Source organism: Haliaeetus leucocephalus, unplaced genomic scaffold (genome assembly GCF_000737465.1).
Source record: "Haliaeetus leucocephalus isolate CR32 unplaced genomic scaffold, Haliaeetus_leucocephalus-4.0 Scaffold517, whole genome shotgun sequence".
Taxonomy (NCBI): Eukaryota; Metazoa; Chordata; class Aves; order Accipitriformes; family Accipitridae; genus Haliaeetus; species Haliaeetus leucocephalus.
This window is the reverse complement of record NW_010972953.1, coordinates 6,488,699-6,507,197: the sequence shown is the minus strand read 5'-3', so window position 1 is coordinate 6,507,197 and position 18,499 is coordinate 6,488,699. Positions and strand designations below refer to the sequence as shown.

General features: G+C 41.4%; 1 protein-coding gene across 4 annotated transcripts in view; it reads left to right on the top strand.

Annotated features, from left to right (window-relative positions):
• The window catches only part of PUM1 (pumilio RNA-binding family member 1), a 75,489-nt gene that overhangs the window by 42,047 nt on the left and 14,943 nt on the right, over positions 1-18,499 (top strand). For all 4 annotated transcript variants that reach the window (XM_010576239.1, XM_010576240.1, XM_010576242.1 and 1 more), the window contains 5 exons: positions 5,330-5,481; positions 8,784-8,922; positions 10,508-10,651; positions 11,608-11,904; positions 13,784-14,020. In XM_010576239.1, the coding sequence (XP_010574541.1) occupies positions 5,330-5,481; positions 8,784-8,922; positions 10,508-10,651; positions 11,608-11,904; positions 13,784-14,020 (969 nt within the window). The remainder of the gene's footprint in view (positions 1-5,329; positions 5,482-8,783; positions 8,923-10,507; positions 10,652-11,607; positions 11,905-13,783; positions 14,021-18,499) is intronic.

Genomic DNA, 18,499 nt, shown 5'->3' with positions numbered 1-18,499 from the left:
GTGAGGCTTATACTATGAATATGCAGTTTTCCAGATGGCAAGCAAAGATGGTGGCTCTTGTCTTCATGCAAGATCTTTCTCCCAAACATTCATGTATCAGTTTCCAAATTCTTGCCAACTGTCATAGCCAAAATTGTTGTATCTTGAGATGACAGCTCGGTAAAACAGCTTATCAGGCAGTGTGAAGAACACATTGTACGTTGAACTTTTGCTGCGTATGCCGTAAAGTTCTTGCCTAAGCATTGAGGACAAAGGAGGAATGTACTTTCAGAAGAACGTTTTTATAACTATGCTTTTCTTTCCATGAGCCACCGGGAAAGGAAGCCTTCTACATTTTAAATAAAAACTGCTTAGTTCACAGTAGTGGTGATTTTTAGTGGAGCCTGTACGCTGTTGCCACACTCCACTTAAAACTTGTATACCCACTGCAAATCTCTTCCACTATGGGATAGCTTGTACCAAATCAAAACCATGAAACGTTGGTTGTATGTGAATATAGCGCTCTGCCAAACAGCATTGTGGTTTGGTACGTGACTTTTCGGCATGTTTAACAGCTCTTACATAACTGCTGCTTAGCTTTGAGGCCAGTATCAGGTCAAGCTCTGCAATGGGATTTCAGCAACTCTTACCCAGTTGGATGGCATTTTTTAGTGGATCATATTGAAGTATGTAAAAAATCAAGATTATAGTTCGAAGATGGGCTTTGCACCTTTTGGCTGTTGTGAATTTTGTATGCTGATTGCATAATAACAATGCAAGATTAAGTTTAGGTAACAACATGTTGTTGGCAAACAAATGACGCTGTGATTAAATGGAAGAAAGCCAAGAGCTAGAGTACAGGGATATTCCTTATAGTCCAGGAATTGATAAACTATCATGTGATGATGAACGTGTGACAGTGAATGAATGACCTGAACTCTTGGTGGCAGATATAAGTAGGAAGCTTCAGTCAGGACTTAGCAGGGAAGAGGTGCTAGAACACTAGCAATTCCAGTTACAGTTAGAAGAGGTGCTTTGTAAACAAATACTATAAAAAGAGGATTCTGGTTGGCCTTTATGCATCACCTCAGTGCTTCTAAAGCTAGCGCTCATTCTTCAGTAACATGCTGAAGTTCAGTGGGGAAGGAGGTCAGCGTCTTGATTTCATAGAAAGACCACATGTAACTGCTACCAGATTTCTAGGAAACAGCAAGTGTGTTTGTGACAACTTTTTTTTTTTTCTTTTCTTCCTTTCTCTCAGCAGTATTAAAGCTGCAGTTGCCTGAATATCTGATTAGGGCCTTATAAATTTGAACTAGGAAATAACATACCCCAGGATACCTAAAGCATTCCAAAACTTGGCATCAGAATCTCTACTTGAATAATTTGTAAACTTTATGATTCTTGAAAGCAAAACAAAAGAATGTGTAATGCGCTGCAACGTACTTACAGTATTACACCACTGAGAAATACAAGTTACGTGATCTCGTTGGGCTTTCGACCCTAACAGCTAGAAATGGCAATGTAACAAACTTCACTCCTTGTTGATGTTTGTTTTAGGAAAAGCACCTTTTCTGTCTAGTCTCCAGCTGTTTTGAAAGCCTTTTCTCTCTAATGACTGAGCATAGCACTGAAGGGGCGTGGGGCAATTTAGATGTTTAGAGTTATGTATAAAGTCAGAAGGCCTCCATGATGTGTATGGGAATGTTAAATGGGGAGGACTTAGAGAAGTTTATGAGATGGAAGAAATGAGTTTAGAGTTGTTGGTAGTTTATTGCTCAGTTACTCTTAGAGTGAATGGGAAACTTTTGTGTGTTTTATGGCAGAGATAATTCTGTCAATTAAGATTCTGCCATTATGGCAGCTTTTTCATCATTGTAAGACTGTCAGCCCTGTGATAATACTCTTCTCTTCCCAACAATAGTAGCATTTAAAAGAACAAATTTGAATGCAGAGGGAAGGGCTTCCTAGACTCAAGAAAAAAACCACTTGTGAGTTTAAACCATGGGAAAGATACTGCTGTCTTTAAAAAGTGTTGTGAAATTTGAGAAAGATGTCACTTGAAAAAAAGAAATCTTGCCTTTTGTAAGACAAGTTGGGAAATGTTGATTCCCTCTGAGGTGGCGTGTTACAGGTAGAAAAGTGTTTCTGTTCTTTGTAGAGAAGTGGATGCTGGAATAATCTGCATACAGGAAAAACACAGTGCTCCTAGACTGAAGGTAGAGTCGGTTTGGATGTGTCTGCACTGTGCTTCTCAAGCTTGGGTTTCTTAGAAGCCTCATTCACTTGGTGCTGACCTGTGTCCCATGCAGAGCCAGCTCAGAGCTGGTGACAGGTATGGATGCATGCACATACCGCCTAGGACCGGGGTTTGGGGGAGCACGTGTCATGCAAGGGTGCCTCTCCTCTTCTCGATCTGTGCTGGCCCCAGGCGCTGTACGGCAGGGTTTGCATGGGGCTGCACCAGAGCCTTTTGAGTTCAGCTGTTTCTCACCCCCATCCCTAAAAAGACACCACTTCATGGATATCTGCGGTTGCCATACCGATAATTGTGAAGTGATGAGCTCACAAGTCGATAGTATTTGGTAAAGTTGCTATCCACAGCCTTGCATTTTCAGATGTGAGGTTCTTGAGGCTGTTTAACCAGGTGGTCACTAAGTCCTCATCCTTGGCAAGAGGGGGCTGGCTGTTCCTGCAGAGAGCAAGTATGGCTTCTGCTTACAGAGATTTGAGTGTGAAGGCTGAGATTAAAAGCAAAAATTTTGTTATGAACACACTTACAGATGGATTTGCTAATGTTTCTTGAAAGGAATATTTGTGGGTGTCTGTGGCCAATGTGTGAGACGTAGTGGGAATATTTGATTTCAAAGGCACTAGAATGGCTTTTATTTTCTTGCGTATGTGTATCTTTAGTAAGTGTAAAAGCAGATGCAATATCTCCTGAAGTAAAGAAACACTCTGCATGTTTTTATAAGTCTGGCAATGATGACACACTTGCCCTCACTGAGAACACTGTTCAATAATGAGCCTCACTGTGTGCTCAAATGAGCTGAGCCAGACTTGCAGCTCTTTTAAGCCCAGCCGCCTGCAAACTTCAAAGACTTTGTGTCTCCTCTTCTTTTAAACACCTAAGGCTTTTGCAGATCTGATGAGCAACCTCTAACTAGGAAAAAAACCCATCTAGACTGCTTGTTTGATAATTAGAAGTGAAATTAAAATAACCCAGAGAGATGCCCACATTTTGCCCAGATAAAGAGTATTGCAGCAACTTCCCAGTAGCCTAAGTGCAAACACAGACTAATTACTTGCAGAAAACAGAGCAGTTGCAACTTTTCCTTTTGAGTGCAGGAGGACCCTAGCAGTTGGCATCTGATCTGCATTGACTGAATATAAACAGGTTATAATCTGCCAATTAGCTGTGTGTCTCTAACTGCTTAGGTCAAGATAGGCAATACCATTGTGGGACTCATTAATTTTCTGCAGGTTTTTTAATTGTAGCTATTGCTGTGCATGAATTTCCAGGTTGGAAGGTAAGAAACAAGTGGTTGCTCCCCCAAGACAAATCTAAGCAAGACAGACAAGTCACCTTCTCTGACTGATGGCAAACAGTAAATCCAGCAAGGGTGGATTTTGTGGCAGAGCTTTAGTGTGAGATACAAATCCGACTGTTCAGCATGTATTGCTAAGTGCCTGGCGTTAAGACAACAGACTACTTGTAACATCTCCCTGCTGTACATAGTTGGGCATGTGTGTTAATGACACTACAAAATCCTAAATTTGGGGAAAATACAGTGGTTAAAACCAAAATAATAAAGGAGAGTGACTATTACACTTTTGAAATAGGAATTTAATATTTGACATTAAATAGGAAATGAACGTCATGAAGTGTTGCTGAATCTCACCAGTCTGCAGTATTGATTGCAGGAGCAGTAGTTCATCCAGGCTGAGATCCAGACTGTTGCACAGTGGATTGCTTTTGTATTATGTAGTAGCTCATTTGAGACAAACACATATTGCTGTATAAAGATCAAAACCAAAAGAAAAAAAGTACTTCCTGGTTTTTCCCCCCTTTGTCATACCCAAGCTTAGACTCAGCAGTGTCTTTTTGCATCTTCTTTTTTACTGTCGTCCCTCATTTTGGGGGCAATAGTTTTTAAGTCTCTTGGGGCAAACACTCATAGTCTTTATGTGTGTTACGCTTGTGCTCCTTAGTGTCTTACTCTAAGATGTAACTTACAGCAATACTGAAATGACTTGGTTAGAACTCAAATGCTGACTGTCTCTCTTAAAATAGAAGCTATTTATACTCCATATAAGAACAAGTGTGTGGTTCAAATTCACTAAAGACTTGTTTATTCTACAGTGTCAAATATGACTGTGGCACTCTACCTTAAAAAGGCTAGCGTGCCGTAAGTTACTCCTACTGTGGGGGAGGGAACCCGTGGGATAGGTGATGTATTTGAAAAGCAACGGAAATACTTCTACTTTTCTGCTGACCTTTCCAAAAGATATAGAACAGACGTATTAAAAAATATTATTGGATTCACATAACTGTTATTTGGTGGGAGGGACTCCACTGTTCAGCACAGAGTACTTGCTGCTTCCCCAGCTTTATGCCAACTAGAATTATTTAAGGATATAGGCTGCTATTCTGCTATCACCAAATTAAGTGTGCGGTGTCCTGAGACTTGATAAAACACAATGAATCTTCAAAAGTTATGCTTTTTCTGGTACCCTCCAAGATTTTTTTTTTTTTTTTAAAGCCTCTTAAGTTTGAGGAGGAGGGAATGTAAAAAGATACAGGATCATACAGCCTTTTATAGTGGTTTGCAAGTGTGAAGTAGATCTGAGTGGCTAGAAAAATAACATTTTAAACACTTGAGAATTTATGCTATCCAGCTGCAAAGAGGTTTTCTTAATTTATTGGGGAGCTAAATGACAGATGTTACTGAGCTGTGAATGTCAGCTGAGATCAGAAGAGACTTGTATATCTCTGTGCTTAAACAAGTTTCCTTCTCTTTTGGTTAGAGATAAAGTTTTGTTCCTTCACTAAAAAATTAGGGCACAAAAATAAAAACATGGAATTTCAGCAGGATCACTGGTAGCAGAATTTGACCTTATCCAATAAGGTAAAAGCAAGTAAAGATGAAATTTCAGGTCTGACTTCTAAGCTTTTTAAAAATGAATAATACAAATGCCAGAATCCCTCCGTATTTGCAAAGGATTTAAAGCAGATCACCTTGAAATAGGATTTGTTAAACCAAATATGACAAGCAGGTATTTTTGGTGACGGTTTGCTGTGTAATGCTTGTCACGCTACAGAAGCTCACTGATTCCCTTCACATTTTAGGTCCGGCAGTTGTTCCTCACCAGTACTATGGAGTTACGCCCTGGGGAGTTTATCCTGCCAGTCTCTTCCAGCAGCAAGCTGCTGCGGCTGCTGCTGCAACTAATTCAGCAAATCAGCAGACTACTCAGCAAACCCAGCAGGGCCAACAACAGGTAAGGGGTGGGATGCTTTGCACGTCAAGTCATTTACAGGGAACACAGCGGCTTTGAAGAATTCTGATGGTTTTTTTCAATGACCACTCCTGACACTCAGTTGTAATTGAGGAAGAGAGCCTTTGACTTCTCTTGAAAAAAGAAGAAACATCTATGCATTCTGTTACATCATTTATGCATCAAGCACGTGGAGGATAGCGCACGTACGTTTGTGGTGGTGAATTATTGCGTGTTAATGCTTTGTAAAAAAATTAATAAGTTTATGAACACTGCTGAGCAACGCAGTAGCAAACACATGCCGTTGGCGTGCGAGTGGAAATTATCATCTTGCAGTCTGTTTTTGTGCCCATCACTGCAACTTGAAGGCCATGGAGGGGATGATAATGTGTGTCAAATACTAAATGTCAGGAAGTGTGTTCTTATCTTCAGGGTGCTGTCCAGTATAGGATGCTTTTTGTGGTGAAGACTAGCTTTAAAAGGGTCAAAATAATAGCAAAATGAATTAGTTTGCTATCCATGTGAGGACTTGAAGACAAAAGATGAGTGCAAAAAGAAAACATTGAGTTTGCTATTTTTATAAGGCAAACTGCAGCTGGTTTGCTTTAGTCTACACAAAAATTTGGAGAATTTGACACCTAAAGGGACAAAATTAATCAAGATAGTGAAGGATCTCTTTAAGTGTGTTAGAGATGAATATTGAGACAGGTATCTGTTGTTTAAATGGTATTTGCTTTTTAAAAAAACAAAAAATTAAGAGGGCACGCTGGGGACTGATAAGGGGAACTTTTTCCTTACATATTTTGTAAATGAGGTGTGCTTGCTGGGGTTTGCACCATCCACCTCTTCTGTCTTAATCCCTTGGCAGTGCCAGCATATTGGATTATATAGCCTGTACTTTTTCTTTTGTCGAAAATTGTTATGCATCTTTGTGATGAATCACTATGTAATTTCTTGTTCAGTTTTGTTGTTTGTTTCCCCACATACACACTTGGAATTTAACTGCGTTAATTTTCCTAACTTCAGTTAGGTAAAATAAGCATTTTAAAGGTCTGGTATTTAATCATAGTTGTACCTCTGATGCAGATGACACAAATGTGAATCTAGCAACTACTGGAGCAGAAGGTGGAAACTCATAGGCTAGTATGAGAATTAATAGGGAACAATAATTTTCTTCCTTTACTATAATGAAAAGCCATCCTAAATGTTTTATGAAGTTGTATGGGAGTGCAAATTGTTAGTTTGCTATTTAAAAAAAAAAAAATCCAAACTTTCAAACTAAACTGATGGTTGCTGAACCTGCGTAATTAGTTAAATGCTAGAAGGATGAGAGGCATCCAACCACCCTTGTTTTGGTTCTTATTCCCCTTGGACACGTGGTTGGATATACTCTACTTTTCTCCTTTCAGACCTCCAAAGGGCCCGTAGGATGGGTGTCAAGCAGTGGACTCGGGCGTCTGTTACCTGGCCAGCTCTCTGGCACAACCCCAGATAATTTGTCTAGTATTTGCTTAAGCACTGGTCCTTGGCTGATGTTGGCTTTATACAGTTTTGTCAGTCTCTCTCCCATGTTACTTCCTGCTTGGAAGCAAAATGGGTTTGCTATCCTACCGAAAAGTGAGGTGGCTCCTTTCTCGTAGTAACACAAAGCCTTCCTTTCTGGTCCTCGTGTGTTTGAGATTGCAGTTATAGAAGATAGCAATTGGCAGTTGAATTTATTAGCTGCTTTGAAAACAAAAAACAGTGTTTGGTAGTATTATAAGGCCTTTTCAGATAATAAAAGCAGTGATGTTTCACAACAATGATTCTGGACCAGTGATCAGGAGGAGAACACTTTGCTCCTGCAAAGTTAATCATCAAACCTCCCCACCTGGCAGGTCACAGACAGGAGCATGTTGAACAGACCTCCTGCATGCACCCGTGCGCACAGGTAAAACGGCATTAAGAGTGTGTAAAAGCCATTTATGCTTTGGCATTCAAACTGGGAACCTTTCCCTATAAGGAAGGTGTGTGCTGAAATGCTTCTGCGAAGACTTAGGCTATTAAAATAAAAAATATCAATCATCAGTAGCCTTTATAGTATTTTTCATTCCTTTTATAGCCATGCAGCAGGCATGAGTGGGAATCGTGGGTATTGTTTTTAATGCAAACCTTATATCCATAGGGGGATACAGTGTGTATTTTTTTTTTTAATGAAATTTTTCTGAAAAGTACTGAGGCAAACATTTTGTAAAGCTAGAGTGATGATTATGGACAGTTAATTTGTGATGCTTACGACTTCTTAATAGCTTATTTCTAAAAACTGCCAACATTTCACTTCCTGTAGCCTGCCATCCAACGCGTATATTTGGTACAGCACCCTTGCACAATGCGTGCTTACTGAGCAGCTGCAACTTTTGAGACTCCCTAGGCTGAAGAGTTCACGTTCAGGCTTTGACAGCGATAGCAAACTCTGGGATGCATGTCTAAATCAGTTAACTTCAGGATCCTCTCCCAGTCTCTCAATGCACAAAGTCATTTTTTCCTTTCAATAACTTTATCGGGTGACACGCACAATGTTGCCTTTTGCAACAAGGCATGCTGAGTACCAAAGGATGGCTTTTTTAATAACCTGACCTCGCTCGTGGGTGCAGACTCTTGCATCACCACTTTGAGTAAAAGGCTTTTGCAAACAAAGCCTGTCACAGGTAATTACAGGAAAGGTCAGTTTGCCATCTTCCCTTTTGAGAGCAACATGTGCTTAAACCACAAGAGCTACATATAAAAGATGGTGAGTGATCTTTGGTCATTATTTCTGATGAGTAAGTGTCATGTCACTGGGTCGCTGTTTTCTACGGGGGCTGGCAGCTTGGAAAAACCCATGTCACCTTGTGTCATCAGCACCAGCTCTTAAGTCGGGCTTTTTAAGTTTCTGCTCAAGTGGGCTTTCAGTGGTGCTTTTGTGGCAGAGACCAAATGTTGCCTGGGATGGGGCAGATAGCTTGCAAACAATTCTAACAAGGATGAGTATTGAAGGTATATCAAGAAATGAAAGAGGTCAGATGATGAAGCGCTTCCAGATTATGCTCAGCAAGCCTGAGAGGGGATGTATTATTTAAATTGGGTCTTCTGCATTTACCCATGGTAGTAGTGACAAAGCTTGTGGTGAAGGCAGCTCTGTCCTGAGTAAAGGGGAGGGGTTGTCACACACTAGTTGTGCAAGAACTTCAACTAGACTGCTGCTGATGCTCTTGCAAGTGTCTGGTGATTGCGGCTTGCTTCTGGGTCCCAAAATAAACAGATCGATGTTCCTCTGTCTTCTCCAGGTTCTCCGCGGAGGGGCCAGTCAGCGTCCTTTGACCCCAAATCAGAACCAGCAGGGACAGCAGACTGATCCGCTGGTGGCTGCTGCAGCCGTCAATTCTGCTCTTGCCTTTGGACAAGGGCTGGCAGCGGGGATGCCAGGTAGGGGCTCCGAGGGAGCTGCAATTTCTCCAGTGCCCAAGGAGATCTAAGAAAATTATATCTTGTGTCTCTGCATGGTGTCACATTTGGCTGGCATTCAGCAGTGGGTTTTTTTTTTTTTATTGTTTTCTGGTTTAATCTGTGGGTATAGAAGACACTTTTGAGAGGCTGTTAGATGGTGAACCTAACTACCTATGCAGCATTTAAGTTAAATCAAGGTTTAGGTCCCCGTTCCACAGATGAAAACAAATGTCATCAACTGTATTGCTGTATGGGTGCATTAGTTGCTTGCATACTCAAAAGAATTGATGGCCCCTATTGGAAGTTGCTTTCAGTTTTTTCTGTGGATCATGCTAGCTTATGTGATCTTTATTTTAAAACCTCAGAGGTATCTTAGTCCCATTCATTAGCCTTGTCTTTCTATCCCTGCCAGGTGCTTGACTTTAACAGGATAAGGACTTCCCCTTCATAATTTCTTCCAGGCAAATACTAGTGGCTTAAAAACAAGAAAAGAAAATGGATAAAAGGAAGCAGGGTTTTATTGTAATTTGTAGTTCTACAAGAGAGAAGCTACTGTATGAATTTTAGCTCTGATCCATGAGGCTGTGTGGTACAAATGCTTTTGACATTCAGTTATACAGAATATTATTGTAATGGCAAAGGGCAAACGTAAGTATTTCTCTGAATAATGTGCAAGTATGTCCCACTGGTCAAATATAAGATAACAGGATTATTTCGACCCCAGGTCTCCTCACTGGAAGTGTCACATGGTTGTTACACAGGGTTTTTCTATTATTTAAGAAGAATGTTGCTGTATTAAGTTACAGAATGAACTATAACATGCATGTTTCCAAGCAGTCTGCAAATTTCCTTAAATATGCATTATTGGGGGCTTGGATGTTATATTTGCAAAGCAAATAATCACAGAAAGCATTCTGTTTGTGACCCCACCTTGGAGAACCATGCACTTTTTCTTCAAAGTTTTATTTAACTGTACAATTACATAGCAAGGTACCTAAATAGCTATATACTACTGAAAGTCTTTTGCTTTGTGTATCACCAACATATTTGATTTACGAGTTTTTATTTATGTATGTTAAAGTATGCTTTATGATACATACCTTCAAAAATGCATAACTTTAAGTTCCATGTCTTGTTGGCATGTGTGTGCACATTGAACAACTTCAGCATACAGTGGGAGAGTTGGAAGTGCAGTGTGTTCACATATATGAAAAGTCTCAGCACATGTCATACAAAAGTGCTATTTCTTTTTCCTTATAAGTATTTTAAGACCTTTTTTTTTAATCCACATAACTGAATTTACACAGAGGGCAATGCTAGTGTAGTAGTTTGGGGGGGGAGGGGAAATGCCTTCTCTACCTGAAAGTCTTACCAGTGTCAAGTCGTAGACTGTTAATACAGATTTTTTTTTTCCAGGAGAAGCAGAACTATTGTTGCTTTTTCTTTTTCCATTCAGATTATCCTTTAAAAATCCTTTTGCACTGTGCTTGTCTGAAGACAATTGATATGCCATGTGTTGTGTTGCTTGTTACCTTACCTGTGCACCTGTAATTTGCCTCTTCAGGTTACCCAGTGCTGGCTCCTGCTGCTTACTATGACCAAACAGGTGCTCTAGTGGTGAATGCAGGGGCCAGGAACGGGCTGGGGGCCCCTGTCCGTCTGGTAGCCCCAGCTCCAGTCATTATCAGCTCCTCCGCCGCGCAAGCAGGTGAGTCCCCAGGCCGTCAAGTGAAAATTGGCTCTATCCCTGGCAGAGGGTGGAACTGAAATCCTCCAGGCTTTGCTGGCAATGATGACACACTTGCCCTCACTGAGATCCATTGCGGGGATTGTTGTTGAGAACATCCTCTGTGCTCACTGTGGGCTGAGCCTCCAGAACAGCCTCAGAGGTAGCGTCGCATAAACTCTATTAATAATTTTGCAGAGTTTCACGACAGTTATTTAAATTTGTCTGCTGGCATCTAGTTTCCCACGTAATAAAAGAGTTTAGCCTGTGTTGAATTCCCAAATGATCACCTTGCGTAAAATGTTACGTGCCTGGCCTTTGCCATGAGTTGTTTCGAGTTTTATTAGGGTTCTTTGGGAGTTCAAGGCTTCAAAAGGATTTTTTTCAGCCAGAATCTGTGCGTGTAAGCAGTCTTTGCCAGTGTTAGTAACAGATTACGAAATGGGCCTTTTAATTGTTTCCTTGTAGCTCTTGTTTATTTTGCTTTTTCTTTTACTTTGGAACTGGCTGAAAAACAAAAGTACTTGGTTTTGATGTTTTTAGCACCGCAGGATTGTGTTTCGTGTGCTAAAGGACAATTTTGCATATTTCAAAACTTGTGTTTCTTAATTGGATATTGCTAAGTGTGTGGCTGTATTGATTTGAATCTTAGATCTTGGGAGAAAGGGAACACTTTTCTGTGTTTCATCTATGTAATACAAGCAGCAGTAATAGTAACTAGGCGATGTTGGTATTCAGTGGCTCTGTGCAAGACTTCTGGAGCTCAGATACAAAGTCAAGAGACTTTATGCAGAGTTTGATGCGAAAGGGAGATTTTCATCCTGAGAGGAAAGAAAAAAAATCTATAGTAAATAAAAGGATCCTGCTAAGTTTTAACTTCCAAAACGGCTACAAAAATGAATTTTTTCAGTCTATGCTTCCAATTACTTTCTCTTCAGCGGTTGCAGCAGCTGCAGCTTCAGCCAATGGTGCAGCGGGTGGCCTGGCAGGAACAACAAACGGACCGTTTCGCCCTCTAGGAACTCAGCAGCCCCAACCCCAGCCCCAGCAGCAGCCCACCAACAACTTGGCATCCAGCTCGTTTTACGGCAACAACTCTCTCAGCAGCAATTCCCAGAGCAGCTCACTCTTTTCTCAGGGCTCTGCCCAGCCTGCCAACACTTCCCTGGGATTCGGAAGCAGCAGCTCTCTTGGTGCCACGCTGGGGTCTGCGCTGGGAGGATTTGGGACAGCAGGTAAGAACAGCAGCTTCTTCATGGGGAAAAAGGAGAGAAGCAGATAGCTCCCAATGCAGCTAGTTGGCCTGCGAGCCGCTGGAGCTGGCGCTGGTGCACCAAGCTGCTGAGCCCTCCTTTTCATCCATTTGAGGTTAAATGGAAATTTTCCTTTAGGGACTACTTTGGCTTTCAAAATCTGCAGTGCTTTCTGGTGAAAATTCTTGTAGTAGATGATATAATTAGAAGTACCGAAGTAGTGAATTTGTTTTGTAATACGTATTATCAGGTGTCCCCTTGTTGATACGGTTTAAATTTTTAAACAGCTTTGGATTTCCTTGCCTTTACCTGCATGTGCTTGGTGGAGATACTGGACTAACAGGAACTGGGTCCAGAGTGGTATCCATCCATGTGCTCTTACCACAGAATAATGGCTGAGTAACTTCATGATTTTAAAATAGCTGATCTGAGGTGGTTTCCATGTTTTATTCTGGGAATTGTTTCTATTGTACACCAAAAAAAGTCACTTATTGTGCTTGCAAGAAATGCTATGTACATGGTTTGTTTTGATTTGTTTGTCAGGTGGTTGGAGACAAAGATCTCTTTTCGGAATAAAACCAAATCAGAAAGATGTCTGTGGGTTGGGGTTTTCTTCCTTGGGTTTGGGTTTTTTTGAAGTAGAACAATTGTTTTAATTACTGCTTAGTCTCAGAGGTAGTAATTATGTCCTGAACTTTCCTGCTTTCATCAGCATGAAGGGCAAGTTAAAACATGCCTTTTGAACCTGCTTCATCAGAAAAGACTGAGGGGCATACTGTCACTGCATCAAATCACAGTTTTATATAAAAGTTATTCTAAAAATTTTTCTTAAACCCAGTCTGAGAATTTGAACCATCTTGGATTCAGGTGAACACAGCATTTGCTCCTTTCATTTCAGTTTGTTTAACTAATTGAATTCAATTAATAGTTTGCTCAGTGCCAAGATGCACAGACTTGTTTGCCCTCAATCAATGAATAAAAATGTGAGGCTGTTGCTTCTAGAACTTCTGTGCAGTCATGAAAAATGATTAGTTCATTACAGTTAACAATTTCGCTATTTATTAAACTAGATTTTAATACAAAATTGATTTTTTTTTTTCCTCAAGTTGACAGTGCATTTAAAGAGTTCGTATTTGAGTATCAAGACAACTCTTTGAAAATATGTTGGGTTTATGTGTTAAATTGAATTCTGATTTCTATCTCAATAAAGCTTGGTGCAAACAGCAGCTGTTTTCTAATATAATGGAAGGTGAGCACAAGGATTTCAAGTAAATGTACACGAAGCTGTACATGCTCTTAAGTAAACATGAATAGATAAAATCTCATGTTGGATTTGTTTTAGCTCTAATGGCCAAAGAATAAATACGAGGCAATGCTTGTAGGGCAATCTAATATCTTCTGTTAGACTAAGTGATATGCTTAGGGGAAAAGAGCTTTGAAGTGTGCAAACCTTCTTCTGAAGGTTCAGAAGCAAAGCGCAAGTGTTTGTGTCCAAAAGCCAATGAGTTCACTTCATTTCATTCTGTCACTTCCCTTAGGTAGATTTTTATCTTCTTGATCTTTCTACTTGTAGAGTTTTGGAGCTGTATTTCTCAGTGTGTTCTATTGGTACAAAACCTACAAAACTATACATGCAAAGACAGGATTCAATCTAATTTTTTAAATCAAGGATTTCTGCTTGATCATTAACAACGTGGTTTTAATTAATGCATTTCATTTAGGCACATGCAACACCCTTAGGAAAACAACAGCCTGGTGCAATGCAGTTGTTAATAGGTGCCGTTGTACTGGCTCTCCAGCTATCCAGTTGTCTCAGGCAGCTTGTTGACATCACCCAATTATACTCTCTTCCTCTTTACAGTTGCTAACTCCAACACGGGCAGTGGCTCCCGCCGAGACTCCCTTACAGGGAGCAGTGACCTGTACAAGAGGACATCCAGCAGTTTGACACCTATAGGACACAGTTTTTATAATGGCCTTGGCTTTTCCTCCTCTCCTGGACCTGTGGGAATGCCTCTGCCCAGCCAAGGACCTGGCCACTCTCAGACTCCACCGCCTTCCTTATCTTCACATGGATCATCTTCAAGTTTAAACCTGGGTAAGAGCCACGATGCCACTGTCCTGGCACTGCAGGTTACTGCTCTGCTGTCCCTTGGTGCAGAGATGTAAACACCCCACTGCTGGGTAGGTGAGGTACCTGCTGCCTGGTTGCTGCTCTTACGCCTGTGGCAGGGTCCCTGCTTTTGCAGAAAAAGTAGGTGAAACGCTGAAGCAGGAGTTGTAGCGCCTATGTTACATGTTTGTCTCTTGCAGTAGCTCAGCTGTTAAACAGGAAAGTTTATGTATTGCCTCCTTGTTTCCTCATCTCTACATTACAGATAACAACATTTCCAAGTGTTTGAAAAACAAACTGGCTTTCTTGCGCAGACCTTGGTAACAGCACCAATTGTTATCCTTGAATAAAATAAATATGTAGGGCTGATCCTTAAACTTGTCAAATGTTTTAAAATAGCCATTAAGTTTTCAATAATAAATTAATGAGCTTAGAATACAGTTTCATCTTTTAACCAAAATATGCAATGTTATCTGGAGCAGTACTTAGCTTTTAGCTGAGGATTTTGTGAGTTTGCTTTTGAAATTTTCCCATCAATGTGGCCTTATCAAAAGCGCATTAGTGCATGGGAGAGGCTTTCTTAATCTTGGTAAGATACATTACTTTATGCAAACTACATCTTCTGGAAGAGCTTCTCGTTAACCCAGAGCTCTTACATATAATAAAGTAAATCTTTAAAATAAATAAAGCAAATACTAAATAATAACGCAGTTCTCATCTGAACTTCCTGAAGTGTTCATTTCCAGGCCTCATAAAGAAACAAGATAGGTTATTCGTTGCATCTGCACCAGATAATTTAGTATTTGCTTAAAAAATCACCTTGTTTTGGTTCTGTCACATCTCTGTCTGGATTTAGCAAAACTTTTGGTTATCAGAACATTTTCCATACATATACACACACTCATCAAATACTATATTGATCATGTTTATTACATGCATGTGTGATAAATTTGATGCTGGCTAAAGGTTAGCATGGAATAGTAATAAATATGGTTTTTTTAGATCAAGTTTAGATTTACCATCTTTCCTTGTTCAGAGCTTTAATAGAATTCAAAGGGTTTTTAACTTTATTTATGCAGCTGTACAGTCCTTAAGCTGACAGTTAAATAGCTACAATAAATTAGTGCTGAAGACTAACCAGATTCCAAATCTGGCACTAAAAAAAGTCTGTTGCCCCTGCAGGCAAACAAAAGAATGAATCTTAAAAACTGGATCAGAGAAAGGTTAATCTGTTTGAGAACAAACTCTGGAAAGAAAGTGGAGTTACCATTTACATAAATGGTAACCCAGAGCAGTTAGCATGGGTCTTCCCATCTTGACAAAATATTCCTCTCCTTGTAGCCAGGTTTCCTCTGTGGCTGACTCTGCTTGGTACACACAAAAAAATAATCTCATGTAGAATAGCTCTGCATTTGTGTGGTTTTCGCCTTGAAATCTGTAAAAGATAATTTTATTTTTTAAAGTTTCTCTTTCACCTGTAATGGTAGACAGTGTTAAATGTAGCTGTAGTTTCCTTTAGTTGTAAAATAAGATTTAATATTATAAAAACAGCACAGGCATTGTTTTTCCTTATAAGAAGCTTGAGGGTGATTCCTTTTCTATTTGGAGTGATATCAGAAGTGGTTTGTGATAAAAAGGATGAGGAGTATTTGTAAATATCTAAAAATGAAAGGACAGATGGGAACACCCAAATGTATTGTTTGTAAAAAGGGCAATTAGAGCAGTTGGGTTTAGAACCACGTCCTATCACTGTGTTACATGGAGGAAGATAACCTGGGACAGTCACTTCAAGTAACTTTGATTTCAGGGTTATGTAAAGACCTAAGAAGTTGGCATTAAATCTGACATGCAATCAGCAAATCTATGGTTAAACGCAGTGTAGGTTGTGGGTTTGCCTTTGTCATGTCTCATGGATGCGCAAGTCAATCATTTGTTGGGTTGGTGATGTGTGCAAAGATTCAGCTCTGGCTCTTCAGGCCTTCTGAAAGCTCATAGCTGTGAAAAATGGTGTGTATTTATCAAGCTAGGGTTTTTTCTGGTGTTGTAAAGTGACCTTGTAAAACGTCTGGGCAATCACGAATACCTGAAATAACCATGCAGCCAGTTCTTATGAAAAGAGCTACTGGAGGAGGAAGGCTGAGCTAAATGCATGCTTTAAACTCAAAGGTGTATGCAACATATGCAACTGTGCATAGCTAGGTTAAAGCAACTGTAAATAAATATGCACTTTTGGGTGCTAAAGGCAACATGTGCCCTCTTCTTCCCCACTATTGATCAAAATTATAGAATTATAAATTGCTAAATACATTTTTTTAAATTATAAAATTTGATTTTGGCCAGGTTATGCTTCACCTTGGTTCATGTAGTCCCACAACCAGTTTTTGCCAGCCCTTGTGTATGTAGCTAGCATGGTCAATAGGAACACTTACCATGCTGCACCCTGGGGCTGAATGTGTCCGGCTCTGGGTTTTCCCAGTTTGGAATGGGGATCAGGATTTGCAGCAGATAACATTAAAATAATTAGTTATGATATTCTTGCAGGAGCTGCTTGGGAGAGAGCTGTCCCATACTGTAGTCAGCCTGTAATTTAAAAGGCAGGATTGGTGTGAGGAAGCTGATACACGCATGTGGGAATTAAATTTATTAGAGATTTTGGGGGAAAACTGGCTGGGGAGTTGATAACCAGTTAGCTGTGACCGACTGGGAGGGCTGTAGGGCTGTGTCTCCCTGGGTGGCTGGGTGGCACACCCCAGCAGCAGGCTGCACGGGGTGACAGGTTGGGACAGTGATGCTGGCGGGGGTGTCTCCGGGCTGGCTGGCTCCTGCCCTTCCCAGCCCTGGGGAGGGAGCATGGGGTCCCCTCGGCTGGGCGGGTGCTGCCTGGCGCCTCTGCACTTAGCCCTTCGTAGGGGAGAGCAGCAGGGACGTCTTCTCTGCCTGCTTTCTCACAGAGCCATCTTTTCATCTTCCTTTTTCTTCCCTATTGTTCTGGTATTTCTCATACTGGGAACTCCTGCGTTGCAGAGCAATTTGAGGGCCTTATAAAAGTCCCCTGGAAGCTTGCTTAAGAAGTGCTTTGTTTTCAGACAGCAGCCTTTGTGTTTCTTCCCCTGTTTTCTTTTTGACTCATCCTTTCATTGTCCTCCCCCCCCCCCCCCCCCCCCCCCATCAGTAATTCTTTCAGGTTAACATCTGTCTCAAGTGTCCCAGCAAGCACTGAGAAGATGACTTACCATTTCAAAATAGGAAACGCTCAGTTGTTATGGCTGTGGTGTGAGTCCGAGTAACGTGTCCGCCTTGGAATCCCCAGGATACAGTCTGTGCACTTTGTCCTCCCTGGATGCAGATTTTTCCTGACATATCCCAGACACTTTTAAGAAAACATGGTTGGTATGTTCAGAGACAGAATCACACTACAGCTATCACTTTTCATACAACCTCCATGTACTGTATACAGTGCTGGTTTGCTGTCATATATCAATGCAGGGTGCATTGGATGGACAGCATGGTGTTAGCACGATAGGATGTTTCCACAGGGTTTGTAGACCCCCCTTTTGAAGTTTGTTCTGGCTGAGGATGCAGAACTGATTGGTGCCAACATCTTGCAGGACTCCTGTCCCTTCTTTGGGGTTTTTGCCCCCTTTGTTCTACTCTAGTGTCCCTAAGAGCTTCAGGAGCTTCCAGCCTGTGTGTGTTGCTCTTGAACAAGGAGCTGTTTCATTGTAGTTATTGGTAAGATCCCACCGAAGCACTCACATGGCAAGTCCAGGATAAGAAGAGAATCAGGCCCAGTTAGCATGGTGTTACGAAAGGCAGGTCCTGCTTGACCAACCTGATCTCCTTCTATGACCAGGTGACCCGCCTAGTGGATGAGGGAAAGGCTGTGGATGTTATCTTCCTTGACTTCAGCAAGGCCTTTGACACTGTCTCTCATGGCATACTCCTTGAGAAACTGGCGTCTTGTGGCCTGAATGGGTGCACTCTTCACTGGGTGAAAAACTGGCTGGATGGACGAGCCCAGAGGGTTGTGGTGAATGGGGTGAAATCCAGTTGGCGGTGGGTCACAAGTGGTGTTCCCCAGGGCTCGGTGTTGGGCCCTGTTCTGTTTAATATCTTTATTGATGATTTGGATGAGGGGATCGAGTGCCCCCTCAGCAAGTTTGCAGACGACACCAAGTTGGGAGGCAGGGTCGATCTGCTGGAGGGTAGGGAGGCTCTACAAAGAGATCTGGACAGGCTGGATCGATGGGCTGAGGCCAGTTGTATGAAGTTCAACAAGGCCAAGTGCCGGGTCCTGCACTTCAGTCACGGCAACCCCATGCAGCGCTACAGGCTTGGGGAAGAGTGGCTGGAAAGCTGCCCGGCAGAGAAAGACCTGGGGGTGCTGGTTAACAGCTGGCTGAATATGAGCCGGCAGTGTGCCCAGGTGGCCAAGAAGGCCAGTCGCATCCTAGCCTGTATCAG